The sequence below is a fragment of the Nicotiana tomentosiformis genome, chromosome 1, assembly GCF_000390325.3.
Source record: "Nicotiana tomentosiformis chromosome 1, ASM39032v3, whole genome shotgun sequence".
NCBI classification, from domain to species: domain Eukaryota; kingdom Viridiplantae; phylum Streptophyta; class Magnoliopsida; order Solanales; family Solanaceae; genus Nicotiana; species Nicotiana tomentosiformis.
The window spans coordinates 66908266-66924284 of NC_090812.1; the positions used below are offsets into that span (position 1 = coordinate 66908266).

General features: G+C 33.4%; 1 protein-coding gene and 1 long non-coding RNA gene across 6 annotated transcripts; both read left to right on the top strand.

The window, feature by feature from the left end:
• Positions 1 to 1215: 1215 nt before the first annotated feature.
• LOC104100589 (uncharacterized) lies at positions 1216 to 3195 on the top strand. The gene is made up of 3 exons (XR_011410750.1): positions 1216 to 1506; positions 1609 to 1771; positions 2955 to 3195. It is a non-coding gene; the product is annotated as an uncharacterized lncRNA (long non-coding RNA).
• A 6538-nt stretch (positions 3196 to 9733) lies between these two features.
• On the top strand, positions 9734 to 14876 carry LOC104100591 (telomere repeat-binding factor 1). Of its 5 annotated transcripts, none has more exons than XM_009607848.4 (8): positions 9735 to 9895; positions 10681 to 10812; positions 11019 to 11200; positions 11356 to 11573; positions 11883 to 11967; positions 13081 to 13164; positions 13319 to 13672; positions 14481 to 14876. In XM_009607848.4, exons 3-8 carry the CDS (start codon positions 11051 to 11053, stop codon positions 14493 to 14495), a joined length of 906 nt encoding a protein of 301 aa, XP_009606143.1. In that variant the 5' UTR covers positions 9735 to 9895; positions 10681 to 10812; positions 11019 to 11050; the 3' UTR covers positions 14496 to 14876. The 5 variants fall into 5 exon arrangements, with proteins under 5 accessions (XP_009606145.1, XP_009606143.1, XP_009606147.1 ...); XM_033657232.2 differs by lacking the exon at positions 9735 to 9895 and adding an exon at positions 9922 to 10041; XM_009607850.4 differs by lacking the exon at positions 10681 to 10812 and having other exon boundaries at positions 9734 to 9895.
• The last annotated feature ends 1143 nt before the right edge of the window (positions 14877 to 16019 follow it).

Genomic DNA, 16019 nt, shown 5'->3' on the forward strand with positions numbered 1-16019 from the left:
CTTGACTCAGTTACCAAGATAGATCTTTTCTGATGTGGAAGATCAGACTATGCTGCAACCACAGAGCATACTTAGACAGTACCTTGGCTCTGATACCAATTGTTGCGGAAGCCAAATGTATATAGTGTGAATGAGTCACAACTACTATACCAAAAATTATGACAACCACTAAATAATAAACAAGACAATAAGACAACAATAAAAGAACACCAGAATTTACGAGGTTCGGCCAATTTTGCCTACTTTCTCGGACACAATCAATATTTTATTCTACTCCAAAATTACAAGTGAAATAATACTAAAGAGAGAAGATACAAATGTCTTAAGAAGATAAAAGGCAAATGAGAGGTGTGTTTAAATCCTAAACATTAGGCCTCCTTTTATAGAGTGAAATTCCCATTCAAAATTGTCATCCACCGATGTGGGACTTTTGACAATTTCAACAAGTAGTAACTAATTTCTATCACCGAATAAATTACATTTGATAAGAATTTACATAATTATCTTATGTAGCTTAAATCCCTTTCTTTAGCTAAGAAAACGTATGCCTAACATCTCTTTGGACTACGGATTATAAGAAAAGTAGTTTTAAACTCTCAAGCAACTGATTTGCATACGTTTAAATTAATGGCCAATCGGACATACGTAATTATTCGACCCACGTTATCACGAGTTTCCAGTCTAATGATTAATTAATTACTGTTAATCCAACTGAATTGTTATTGATGAATCGTTGGTGGCTTTGTCATGACTAATTTCTAAACGTTATTAGAATTTATAAAAATACATTAGAAGTCCTTGTTAAAGAAAAAAGAACAGCCGTTGCATTTAATATAGTTTTGAAAACACGGGGAATTGAAAAGCTGTTCTTTGGTGAGTCTTACTTAGATATATATATCTTACATTGTTACTTACCGTCAAATTCTATCATTATTTTCTTTTTATCTGAATTTGAAACTTACTATGCATTACTATACTCCTAAGTGAAGTTAATTAAATAAAATAACACTGCAGAAATGATTTGAATGTTAAAAGAATTAAAGAAAGAGACCCTACAGTAGTGGATCATGTGGTCTTAGGTTTCGTTTGAATAGGGAAATAGCTTTATTTTTTAATAAATGAAAAATAATTAGTTTTGCATTTATTTCGGTTGAAAAATCCACGAACTTAAAGAATTGATTTTCTATAAAAGAAAAACTGACAGTTTAAGTGATCAACTAACTAATTAGTTTTCATAAACAAACATGATGGATTTCTCTATCTGTTAGGATTTTGACCATACGGAAAATTAATCAAATATGAAATCTTGAATCTTACACAGGGATCGGTTGACATATTCTAGATCAGACTAAGATCGAGCAAATAGTTTTGCATTATATATCTCTCAAAGAACAGAAAATCTTTGAATATTGAAACCATATAATTCGAACAACAGATCTATATCCAATTAATTGATCATGAGTTATTACAATCAACCTCCTCCAGTTGGTGTCCCTCCCCCTCAAGGTAACAAATTTTCTTTAATATTGTTTGTTGTGTTCTTTATGATATTCTCGGAAATATATTGCATCTAATGGAATATATATGGATGTGAAAATAAATAAATAGGATATCCACCAAAGGATGCATATGGGTATCCTCCTCAGGGATACCCACAAGGTTATCCTCCACAACCACAAGGTTATCCTCCTCCGCCGTACGGGGCCCCTCAGTACGCGGCTCCGCCCCCTCAAAAGAACTCATCTGCCACCACCGGCGTCATGACTGGCTGGTACATATACCCCCCCCCCCCCCCCCCCAATACTCCCTCCTGTCTGAATATTAATTCTTACGTTTGTGCATGCATGCATGATGCAACTCGATTGTCAGAGGCGGATCTAGGATTTAAATCTTGTGGGTTCAACTTTTAAAGTTTTTAGGTTTGAACTCATTATATTTTTAAAGTTATGGGTTCATATCTATTATTTTTGTAATTTTAATAAATTTTTACATATAAAATTTTACTCCGTGTCAAAAATTATGAGTTCAGTTGAACCTATTGATACTACACAACATCCGCGCCGGTTGTCGTCTTGCGTGTCCGCGTCATCTTGTTCGTTGGCTTGCATGGACTGGATATGTGTGATCTTACATTTTTCTGGATTTGGATCTAAGAAAGTTAGACATATCTAGGAATTAAAATTGATGTGTTCGACTTTTAAGGTTCTTAGCAATATTATATGGTTCATATAATATTTGTTGAAGTTATAGTGAAAATTCACATATATATCTATGATGCGTCGAAATACCAAGTTCGGATGAACCCACTGCCTCGGAGCTTTATCTGCCACCGCTTGGACGTCCAACAATAAATAGGGGTGGAGCTATATGTATTGAAGACCCTTCATCCAAAAATTATACTATGTATAAATATATATATATATATATATATATTGGTAAACTCCCCTTGATATTAGGAAGTTTCTAGTTTCGTGACAAAGATGGTAGAAAAATTACTTTAGGTTATAAGTTTAAATCTCAGATGTTAGCATTCTTGCAAGTTTTCAAATCTCTTTATCTTAAAATCCCCCTGACTCCACTCTTTGCATGGAATATAATCCCCGGGCAAGAGAGCTGCTGTCGGCTCTTGTAGCCTGTGGATGAGGAATTCTGCCAATGACAATGGTGGAAGATTGAACGATTTGAACTTATCTGCTACGTATTTTTATTGTTTTGGCTAATAGGATTATTCTAAAGTACTACAGTATCTGAATCGATCTATATGTTGTTTCTAGTCTAACAATAGCTAATAAATTGTAATCTTAATATATATGTTTAGCGTTGTTGCATGTGTCTTCATTAATTTAACCATTCAGTGTACCTAGCAGGCTAACACATTAATTTCCCTCGTAACTCTTTCTATTTTCAGAAGACAGAGAAAACTAATCGATTTTTTGTTGATATTGTTTTTGCAGTCTGGCTGCTGTGTGCTGTTGCTGCCTCTTAGATGCGTGCTTTTGATAACCTACGGAGTTGTGAATCAAAATGACATGCACTAGCTAGTATATATGGTCCTCTGTGGATCACAGGATCTAGCCTTTTCCTTTTTGTGCCTTGTTCTTTATAAATATTTTGGACCTCCATTTGAGAATATATATGATCGAGTTAATTCCATATAGCTCAAGACATTCAATGCAAGTGTGTCTATTCACCAAATTGTAGGTCATGTGTAATTTTAAGAGATCTTATTGTCATGGTCAATAGAGCGTGATAGAATCGACATGAGTTTAACTTTTATGCACTAATGTTGTGGTATAATAAATTATGGGAATGTGAAGTTAGCGTAGAGAATGTGAAAACGCTCCTCTACTAATTTTTTTGATCATGTTGAGCTAATTTGGATACAGCCAATTTCTTGCATCATATGGTATGGTTATACGTAAAATGTAAGCAGCGCTCATCTGTTCGTGGGTGATACATAGTCATTTGCTCGCTTTCTTGGCAAAAAGTTAACTTTGGTAAAGTAAAATCGCGTATTTTTGTTCTTATGAACAGATGTTAGAATCTCTAGTAAAGAATTTCAATTTCATTTTTGAGTTGTTGGAACTTGGAACTCTTGACATCTACTCTGTTCTTTCTGTCATCCCAAGTTACGTAAGAAGTGAAACCAGGATTTGAAGTTTATGGGTTCGAGAATCTAATCTTCAAGTTACTAGGTTCTAGATTAATAAATCGTACTTGTTCGATGAATTTTTTAAAACAAATATACGGTTTGGAGGTTCGGCATAACCCGTAATTCATGTTCTAGCTCCGCCCCTAGTCACATTATCCAAATCTATGGTCTTCCAAAATTCACCGTTAGCAATATTGTTAGAATACAAGGAACTTGTGGCTAGTACTGAGATATATAACAAGAGAAAATTAAATGTTTTTTAATTGACCGGAATACCCCTATCATCAGACATAAGAATTAGAGTGGTCATGGACTAATAGAAGTAATCGGATTGGAAAAATCAATCTTTTTTAGCTTCTCTGACATGGAGATCGATAATTCGTTATGATGTAATACCTTTATATCAAAATACATTGTTTTTTTTTCCTTTTGCACTAGACTAGATGACACATTGCTATAGTTCAGAACAATTATGTCATTTTATCTATCTATATATGTGTGTGTGTTATATAGTATTAAAACTTGCCATAACCAAAAACAATTGTCATAACTAAAGCTACTAAATACTGACAAGCAGGCAGAAATGTTAGGCTGGTACATAGTAGGAATTAAAGTTGCAAAAACTTTAAATAATGAAATTGACTCAAGGAAATTCTCAACGCGCTTCTCTATGAGATAAAATATATATATATATATATATATATATATATATATATATATATATATATATGTATGTATTGGGTCCATAACTTTATAAAAGTTTTTTCTATTTTATTAACTCAATAATTTGCCGGTGGGGTATTCAGTCTTTTTCATGCTTTGTCTTTTCATTTATTATTTTTTCTGGTGGAAGATTAATTCGACGTAGAAGAAGTTCGCCTTGCCTCCCTTTATTAAGTACTGGGCTAAGGGCGGACCCCTAACCTAAGAGTTCTGGTTATGACTAGCCGAAAACAGGCCCTCTAGATGCCTTATAACCGTCCTTTTAGCCTATTCCCGGCCCGAGGTAGAGCACTCAATGGGCTAGGGTGGCCTCATTTCGCCTTACCAACCCCAGGGAAACTCCGAATACAGGCCTAGATCGTTTGTACAGACAGACTTTTTAGGTGCTAAGATCCAAAGTCGAGAGGGAAATAGCCCAGATCGTACGCTAAGGTCCCTAAGCAATCACTTAGTGGAAAAGGAAGTGATCGAGCGATGACAACTACTTTAATTTTAGTTTAACTCATTAGATTCAGTAATATATTAATTCACATAATATCTTGAATGATTGAGAAGAAGGAAGGGGATAGGGTTTGAGTTACCCAGCTCAGTAACAAACAAGGTTCGGAGAACAACCTAATTACGAAAGAACCCCTGTTGATTCGCCAAAGATCTACAAGCCAGGATCCGCATGCTTTTGGAGTTGTTGTAAAAACATTTCTACATCTTGAAGATTTACTTCTGTTTCTTCTTCTTCTTGAGATTCTCCTGCTATGATTCCTTCAGTTTCCATGGTATTACCAGTTGATGCTACTGAAATATCATTTGGGATTTCTATCTCCAAATTTTTCATTAAATCCTTCTTTACTTCTTGCATATAAGAAGCCACCATTCCTGATTTTGTCATTGTTCCTTTCTTCATTTGTAGCTGTCTGGCTAATTGTTTAAAAGGACTTAAATCTTCTAAAATTCTTGTATTATCTTCCTTTTGGATATTGTATCCATCCAATGTTTGCTGAATATTATCCAAAATATCTTGGCCATATAATTTGCCTTGGGGTCTTTTGGAGTAATTTGGTCCAGAATTTTGTATAAAAAAAACTCTGTTCAGACAAGAGAATCATTCTGCTGTATTATTAACTTCTACATCCCATTTCATTATCGAGGGGATAGAAAATTCTATAAAGAAATATATTGTAGCCATTCCTCGGAAGAAGATATCTTCTTTTTGAAAACTAATTATTTTAGGAGATATTTCTATCCATTGAGTATATAAACTCTTGAATTGTTCTGGCAGTACTTCTATAGATGGATCATATAATATCCACCAATTATAAAACCAATTTGGGATTTGTTGTACATATATATTTGAACAAAGTTTGATAAACCAAGAATGCTTTCTATTAGTATTTTCGTGTAAAAGGATTTTATTAAAACCTTTCACATAGTCCCAATAATTAAACTTCATTCGCATTTTTTGTTCTTGATGGATATAATCCCTTTATTTAAAAGTGCTAATTCCTCATTCCTCTGGAACTATAATTCTTTTCACTATGATTTTGAGAAGTTATAAACTCTTTTTGTATTAGCCGGGTAAAAGTGTTGAATTTCAACTGACCCTACCGAAGTTAAAGCAAGTTCATAATGCATTCTATACTTGTATGAAAGTGTAGCATATGATGTTGTATCAAAATACCTTGTCATAAGTTGCCAAGGATTTTCTTTCCATTTTAGATTAGAATATTCGAGTAGAGTTATTAACTCTTTCTTTTTATTCTGGTTATAAACCTCAACTGTTTCATGACTATCATCTGTTAATGCTAAGGAATATGAAGGATTGGAGGTATTACCTTGCTTGGATTTCATAAAATCCATGAATTATTTATACATGGGATGATTTGTATTTATCCCTGAAGAACTTGCAATATCAGTATTTATTAACTGTTGATTTCCCATTTGGGCTATAATCTTTCCTCTTTCGTATGAAGGTGCTTCTCTTTCTCTTCCTCGGGAAGACTTAAACTGTGGCCTCATTATCTGCATAATTTATTTAAAAAAAAATGACTAGTTTAGATATTCTCTCGTGAGAAAATCAGGAAGACTATTATCTGATCTTTTTTTGTAAATTATATCAAAGTCAAAAGGAGCTAATAGTGCTTGCCATCTTGCAAATATTTATTTTGACACATCATGTTTAAAATCTTTATTAAAGATAAATTTAGCTGCTTGGCAATCAGTTCTTATTAAGAACTTCTGATTATGTAAATCGGTCTGGAATTTCATAACATATTTTACTATAGCAAGTATTTCTTTAGCTACGGTAGCATAATTTTTTTGGGAGTTATTCCATTTTTCGAATAAAATTGAACAAGATACTCTCTCTTATCAACTGGAGAGTATTGTTTTAATATTTCCCCATACCCAATATTAGACGCATTAGTTTCTACTATCTTTGCCTAACTTGGGTTGGCAAGAGTTAAACATGAAAGATTATTAACCTTCTATTTAATTCTTTTGACTGGTTCTGTATGACTATCAGTCCATGGTTTTGGATTCTTTTTTAATCTATCATAAAGAATAGCAGTATCTTTAGCAATATCACATATAAAAGGGGAGATATAATTTAAACTTCCTAAAATTCTTTGAAGTTGAATTTTATCAGTAATTATATCAGAAAATTTAGAAACAAATTTAATACTTCTATTAATAGGAATAATTCTTCCTTTTTCAATATTATATCCAAGAAATCTGATATTTATTTGAAAAAGAGCCATTTTTGGTTTAGATATAACTAATCCATTCTGAATTATAATTTTTCTAAATAAATTAAGATGCTTGAAATGTAATTCAATATTTTTTGAAAATACCCATATATCATCTATATAAACAATTATAAATTTTGTATAAGATATGAAAATATCATTCATAATTTTCTGAAATTCAGAAATGACATCTTTTAAACCAAAAGGCATAACATTCCACTCATATTGACCCATAGGGACATTAAAAGCAGTTTTATACTTATTAGTATCAGATATTTGAATTTGCCAATATCCAAATTTTAAATCAAATTTGAAAAATATAATTGCATCATGTAATCTATCTAATAAATCCTTTTTATTAGGGATGTGATATCTAATCCATTTTAAAACCTTATTAAGGGGTTTATAATTGATAACTAATCTTGGAACACATCTCTCTTGTTCCGCATGTTTATTAATATAAAAAGCAGTACAAGACTATTTGGACTTTGAGAGTCTTATTAAACCCTTTTGTTGTAAGGAATCTATTTCTTTTTTACATAATTCTAAATAATTGAAATTCATTTGACAAGGCCTAGCCTTTGTAGGGATATTACCCTCAGAGAAGTCTTCTTCATAAGGAAGACTCACAACATATTTTTTTCTATTCCAAAATTGGTTCGAATAATCACCACATATTTGTAATGAAAATTGATTTTGTAACAAATCAATTTTATTAATTAACTTAGGATTTTTCAAATCCTGTTCAATAGTAAGAGAACAAATTTTATTTTTTAAAAAATCAATTTGTTGAACTCTAGAAGAAATATTTTTATCTCATTCAAAAATCTTTGAATAGGATGCATTATTTTATAAAAGGATGTTACCCCTAATATAACATCCTAATGGATATCTTTTACCAAAACAAAGCTTTCAGGAATACAAACATTGTCTTAAAATATAAAAGCTTTAGGTAATTTATAAGAAATATTCATTTGGACATCACTAACATTTTTTAATCTGTGTGTGATTTTATGAAAATATCTAGAAGGTATTACTCCTTCTTTTATACAACTTAAGTCTGCTCCACTATAAAATAAAGTAACAAATTCTTTTTTGAAATTATAGTCAATTAAAAGAGATATTTTTATTAAAAGCTTTTGAGTAGTAAAATAATGGAGTTTTTGCAAAAATTCATCTTCTGCATAATTAGTGGTTCCTAATAATTTATCTGCTGACGTTTTCTCATCGTCTGCTTTTTCAGTAATATCAACATCGAATTCTTCTTCAAGATTAGAGTTTTCTAATTTAAAAACTCTTTTTGTCTAAGGCTACATTTGAAGCCTTTAAATCAGAGATTTCTCTTTTGATATTATTAATCTCAATATTTAAATCCTGGATAGTAGTAAGTCTATCAGGTAATGATTTTTCTCTAATCATTTTCTTTATATCAGACATTATAAAGGGTCCTTTTCGAGACAGAATAGTTGGAATTTCTGTAGAGGGTATTTCTTCTATTTTGTTACCTACTTCTGAAGTTGTAGGTAATTTGTCTAATATTTGAGATCTTAATTCAGGCTCTTTGATAACCCTTAGGAGTTTTATAATACTATCATTCGTTAAGACATTGGGGGGTCATTTGGTAGGGTGTATAAGAATAGTGCGGAATAAGGTGTATTAGTAATGCATGAATTAATAATGCATGAGTTAGTAATGCAAGTATTAGTTATGCAGATATTATTCTTTATCTACTTTTTGGTGTGGTGTATTAAAATTATAATGCATTGCATAATTTTTAAGAAAAATAGTTGTTTATAAAAATGCCCTCCATATTCTCAAGCTTTAAGGGACTTTAAGTATAATTTTGTCTTTAACCAATCTAATGCATGTATTAGTAGCCTTGGTATTACTAATGCCATGGTTTTCTATGCATTACTTATACATAGGATAATACCAAGTATGATGTATAACTAATACAAGTATTTGTTATACACAAGTTGAAAAAAATGTACCAAATAATGTATTAGTAATGCATAAAGCTAATGCTTGCATTATTTTTTCTAATACCTCCTACCAAACCACTCCTGATATTCATACCTTTATATTGGGAATAAAAATTATAAAGGTCATCGTCAGTGTCACAACACTATATATATATATATATATATATATATATATATATATATATAAGGAAGCTAACAAAGTCACATACGTTTTAGCTAAGTATGGGTTCGTGGACTCTTTTGAAAGGCTAACGTTGTATTATGAATTACTTTTGTTTATGTTATCATCTTTCCTTGCAACTCACTTGCGTGAATTCACTTGACTTTTTGTTAGTTATTGCGGTGTTATCATCTTGTATATATGATCATTGACCGACAACATATTTTTGGAAGATTTGACTAAATAATATATATTTAATTTTCATATATAAATCCTTATAACTAAAAAAAAGAACACTAATAAAATAAGTCCAAAAAAATAGCAGGACGAATATATCAAACAAGACGAGAGAGGAAAATACAAATAGCTTATGCACATGCCGATATAAAATCAAATACGCTGGGGCAAATATGATGTACTTTGGAAAATGTAATGTATGAAGCTTTTAAAAAAAAGTAGTAGTCATTAGGAAAAAAGAAAAAGAGAAAAGGAGTGTAACATTACAGAAAAGAAAAACAAAAAAACAAAAGAGAGAGAGAGAACATTACGTCTACGAGAAAAGTTATTATAGAAAATATATAAAAAGGGAAATTCAAATTCTTAGGCTTTTATCATTCTTTTCTGCAGATCCTCTTTGGTAATTCTCGATCTCATTCTGTTCTTCAATTTCCTCTCTTTCGATCATTTTTTTTTCTAATTGAGTTGTAATTTTCTTTTGACAATTCCTAGTTTATTGGCTAAACTAGGGTTTCGATTTGTGATTTTCCATAATTCAGCTTGAAGGTAATATATTTGTGAAATTTTAACCTCCTGAATATATCGGCTAAAACTAGGGTTTCTGTTTGTGATTCTCCGAAATTCAGTAAAAAGATGATATCTTTATGAAAATTTATCCTCTTTATGCTTGTGATTTTCCATAATTTGGCCTAAAAATGATGCTTTTATGAATTTTTATGTTCAAATGTTTCTGCAATCATTTGATTTCGCTAGAACACGTGGTTCATCTTGTGATCATAATTTATATTCATGAACTAGATTTCTGTTGAAATTTATTTGAATTTTGTTTTTTTGATCAAGACCTTAGGGATTAAAGCTTGTACATGTTAAGTTTGTTCTTCAGCCAAAAAAATAATCTGTTGAAATTTAGGATTCACAAGGGACTGCAATGTAATTAAGCAGATGCTTGGTTTCACTCGAAATTTTCTATTGGAATGATTCTAATATTGTATAGGCCATGTTTGTTTCTATGATTGATTTGCCTGTATTTAAAGCTATAATAGGATTTGTTAAGCATGCGCAAAAGGAATTAGCTTGAGGTATTCAGAGCAATGCACAACATAAAGTGAAAGATTCACGTTAAACACTTGAAGAACTTTTCGAAGACAAGCTATTTGCTCCTTGAATTCCATTTTTCAATTTCAGGAATTTTATAATATTAACGCCTTTGCTGAATGATTACCGCTCATGCCTGTTGGGAGTGGTCATGACTCTGGAACAATAGCTTTGTGCATGGAATTAGGTGATCTGAATGCAAATGTGTTATAAGAGGCATGAGTGAGTATGGTGTATCTTCTCCGGCACCAATTACATATTTCTTTTGAGGCAGTTTCCATGTTTTGTACTAGACTGTCGTTAATAGCTTAGTTTTGCTTATGTGAGTTTATGTTGCTTGTCCAGATATATAATTCCATTCTGCATCTTACTTATTGTCCATCATCTTCTTCTGTGTTTTTGACACATTTTTATGGTTTTCTGATCAGGTTGTTCTGAAGGCTAATTTCTAAATACTTGGATGGGTGCTCCTAAACAGAAGTGGACTCCAGAAGAAGAAGCTGCTCTTAAAGCAGGGGTCCGGAAGCATGGACCAGGAAAATGGCGGACGATCCTAAAGGACCCAGAATTTAGCGGAGTGTTGTGCTTGCGTTCAAATGTAGATCTAAAGGTCGAATTTCCCTCCTTTTCTTTTAGGACAAAATTCTCTTTTGGTGAGAGGAAGCTCTAGTGTCATTTGAGTCGATGAACGTTACATAACTTAATTTTTTCTTAGCTATTTATTTATGCATGAAATGTTAATTTGTTTTTGTTGATGCTGTTCAGGACAAGTGGAGGAACATGAGTGTGATGGCAAATGGCTGGGGTTCTAGAGAGAAAGCAAGGCTGGCTCTCAAAGGAATGAATCAAACTCGTAAACAGGATGAGAATTCTTTAGCTCTTATCATTGAGGCTCAAAGTGATGAGGAAATTGTTGAAGCAAGGCTAGCTACTACTTCTAGTGGTTCTCCACAGATTGGTGGGTCAAAAAGATCTATCATAAGGTCAAACCTTGCTCATTACCTGTTACAGCATGACTATTGTAGCCTTCTACATTTGCTTGTGCTAACGAATATAGTTAAATCTTGGCTTCTGCATGATCTCAAATTTTGGTAGTTTTAATTATTTTCACATTCTACACATGTTATGTCCAAGTAACAATTCTTGTTTAGTTTTTAGCATTCCGACGATGGTAGATGGCTAAAAGTTGTCCTAGCCTTTTCATAAGTTTGTTAAGTTCCATCTTTTTGGGTCTTATTTTTCTTGCTGGAAAGACGACATCTTAAAGTGGTGCTGCTTTGCTACTATTATAGGTTGGATAATCTTATAATGGAGGCTATAAGCAACTTGAAGGAGCCAGGTGGTTCCAACAAGACTACTATAGCTACATACATAGAGGTACTCATCTTCTTGTTGAGTTTAATGTGCGAAAAATAAGACACTCGCACGACGGGCTATTAGCTAAGCGATAAAGGGCACTCGGGCTATGGCGGGATTAACCACATTTGTATGTTTCGGAATTTAGAGCAGTATTGCCTAGTTATAATGCACAATGCTCTTACTTAGGGCGTCTAACATGTTTTGGAATTTTGAAATCTTGCTTGTTGTGCAACCAATAACGTTCTGAATGGTGTTTGCGATTTGCGCTTCTTAGTTCTTACTAAGTATGAGCTTTTCTTGAAACTCATTAATTATAGTATTTGGCTTTTTCCATGTGCAGTCGTTTATTTTTTATGTGTGGCGTGACACAAGTTTTTTAAGCATCTGACTATTGGGACTAGCCATGTAGGGTTTTTGTCTAAGATAGCTAGTGGCAATGTTGTGTCTTACTATTTCGCGTTTCAGTGTAGGTCCTATTTACTAGCTATCGCTTTTGCTTTGTATCTTTCTTCTAGATTTCGTGGTGTTCCTATTTTTCTTATAATTGTTGTGGTGATACTAATATTGTCTCCCTTTGCTTTACATCTTTCTTCTGAATTTCATGGTGTTCCTATTTTTCCTATCATTGCTGTTGTGATACTAATATTGTCTCCTTTTTGTCCTTTTGTCTTTTTCTTTTTTTTGAGCCGAGGGTCTTTCGGAAACAACCTCTCTACTCCTTCGGGGTAGGGGTAAGGTCTGCGTACACACTACCCTCCCCAGACCCTATTAGTGGGATTTTATTGGGTTGTTGTTGTTGTTGTTGACTATTGGCACTCACAACAGTAGATCAACTGCATAGAATTGTACGAGTCTAATTTTGTCAAATAATTTTAAAGTATAGATGGGCCGTGGTTTAGCATCCTGTTTAGTATGAACTGAATGTTACCTTCTATGATTGTAACATTAATCTGATGGTTCTATATCTTACTTCTCTACGTTAAGAGATTGGCTCCAAAGTAAGGCGCCATGTGATAAACTTTAGATAATGCATAACTGTCAACTTTCATGAAATCTCAATTCTTAGCAGAAGTTATAAATTATCGCGACATCTATCAGTCTATTATACTCAGTACTTTTGATATCTTGTAGGATCAATACTGGGCACCTCCAAACTTTAAAAGGCTACTTTCAGCGAAACTGAAGTATTTAACTGCAACTGGGAGACTTATCAAGGTGATATTCAGTTTTGCATCACACTTAAATTGTTGTATATCTTGCCCTCTTAGAGTGTGAAGCCAGTACGAACTCGTGGATTCAAATTCATGAATGATGATCAGTAGTTCGATTCATTCTGATTATGATAGTAAGTATGTTTATTTTTTTGCAGGTGAAGCGAAAGTATAGAATAGCACCGATGTCAGCATTATCTGATAGAAGAAGAATGCCTTCCATTCCTCTCTTGGAAAGCGGGCAGAGGATCTCGAATAGGGTTGATCGGGATGATATGAACATGCGTACTACTAAGGCTCAAGTAGATTTAGAGTTAGCTACGATGAGGAGTATGACACTTCAAGAGGCAGCAGCTTCTGCTGCACAAGCTGTTGCAGAAGCAGAAGCAGCCATAGAAGAAGCTGAGGAGGCTGCTAGAGTGGCTGAGGCTGCTGAGGCTGAAGCCGAAGCTGCACAAGCCTTTGCAAAAGCTGCAATGAAAACACTACAAGGGAGAAGCATTCCAAGGATGGTACGATATTTGTAGTATCAGTTCAGTTACTTGTTTTTTCTTGATTGCATCTACCATTCCCCCCGTCCCCCTTTCTTTTCTTTCTTTTCCTTGTAGGTGAGAGAATTTATCCTTTATCCTTTGGTGTTATTTTATTCAATGTCTAGGATCACTGCTTGAGACCCCTCAATGAACTTTAATTAACCTTTTGTATTCTTTGGTTGACCTTCCGCTTTACGACTATGATATTTCTCTAATCTAATTAATAGAAGTTGCTGCCGAATTCTCTCTATTTTAGACAAAACATTTAGTTGATCTCTGCAGAACTACTAGGAACCTGAGACTATCTTACTACAAGAACTGGTGTTATATTCCCCAGGACTATGACCCCAGTTTCTTAGTCAATGCATTTTGATAATGTAACATCTATTAAATCTTAACTAGTCTGTAGTTGAGAGCCTCTGCACCTAGTCAAACCTGTATATTAATGAAGAATTAGGAAGCTACAGGCACATATAAACAGTGAATTGTTTTGTCCTTATTTTTCATGAGAGATGCTTGGAACTAATGAATGTGTCTGCACTTTGTGGAGTTTTTTTTTAATCTTTTGAGGAAGAGAGAGCGCATTCCTACTTTTGCCATATGAGATCGATATTGGATTTCTTATCTTGTTCTCTCTCTTTTTTTTGTTTTTTAAAAATCCATAATTTTCGCAAGGTAGTTGAGTTGTCTCCATGCAAAAATGTTATATTCTTGCTAATATGTTAGGGCATTATCACTAAGCATCCCCTATCCTGCTCTTACTGTTTCTGTCTCTGTAAATGTGCAGATGATACGTGCTTGATGGATCTTCCAGAGTCGAGGCTCGATATGTCACATAGAGCTTTGTTGGATGCTCTTCCAGTTTCTTATTTTTCAAATCGTAGCCAACTCGCTTGTTGGCTTGTAAATATGGTAAAAAGTTGTGGAAATGTATAATCCAGTGTTAGTGATAGTAAAGCCTTTCGAAATGTAGCATATTACATATTCATTCCCCCTCTTCACCAGCAGAACATGAGAAACCTTCAGGGAAATTATATAGTTTCAGACTTGTGATTTGTGAACTGTACTCAGTGGACGGAAACAGGGTTGAATTCACCTAGTTTTCTAGTCTTAGGGCCTCCCACAAGATCTGAACTAATGAAACCAAGAATTGACAATATATATGAATTTCATGTTCCAGTGAGCCAAGAAGCCTGAATTCTGAAATCAGTGTCACAATCAGAAACAGTATCTGGTAGTGTGTGTTGAAATGCAAACGGATAAGGGTCTGATTTGCCCCTCTACTAACATAAATAGGCCTTATTTACCCTCCGTTTACGTTTTCTATCAAAAATATCCTTACAGTTATACATTAGGTTCATATTTACCCTTACACGTTAAAATGGGTTACATTTGTCCTTAGTTATACTTTAAGATCATATTTACTCCTCTACTCTTCAAAAAGGGTTACATTTGTCCTTCGTTATACTTTCTTGAAATATTTATTCTTACAATTATACCCTACATTTACCCTCATTTGGTAGATCGCCATGTCCCACCTTTGTTTTCCTACATGGCGCCTATGTGGATTTCTTTTTCTTCCAATTTAAATATGGTCACCTATTTAAGATAATTTAACCCGCCCATCCAATTTAAATAAGACTTCATTAACTCCATTGTTGTGCAACTTCTTGTAATTTACTTTGGTTACTGCAATAATTGTGAGTTGTATTAGATTAGTGATTTTGAGTTCAAAGTTATTGTTTGCCAATATGTTGCCGCTGCTATAACTATTGTATTTCGCACAATCTTCATAAATGCCGTATCAGAAAATTGCTTTTCGTGAATCAATCATGGTCAATTGACCCACTTTAGACTTTACAGAGTTGTATCTCTACAAATACTTCAAAACATCCTTGAGTGATTCATGTCTCCTAACTCCTAAGTATTAAAGGAAAACAAATTAACATATACAAAGATGAAATAATTAAATAAATCAATTAGAGATAACACTATAGTTTCGTTCACTCACTGTCCAAAATTTTCTCGCTCTCTGAAAAACATGGAGCTGATCCGGAAAAGAGAGATGGATGAGTGGGGGAGGGGTGTGGGGTGTGGGTGTGTGGGGTGCGTGGATGGGTGGGGGTGTGGGTAGAGATTGGGAATTATGATTTTCATTTATCTTAGTGTGTCTTATTTAAATTGGGTGGGCGGGTTAAATTATCTTAAATAGGTAACCATATTTAAATTGGAAGAAAAAGAAATCTACATAGGCCCCATGTAGGAAAACAAAAGTGGGACATGTCGATCTACCGGATAAGGGTAAATGTAGGGAATAATTGTAAGG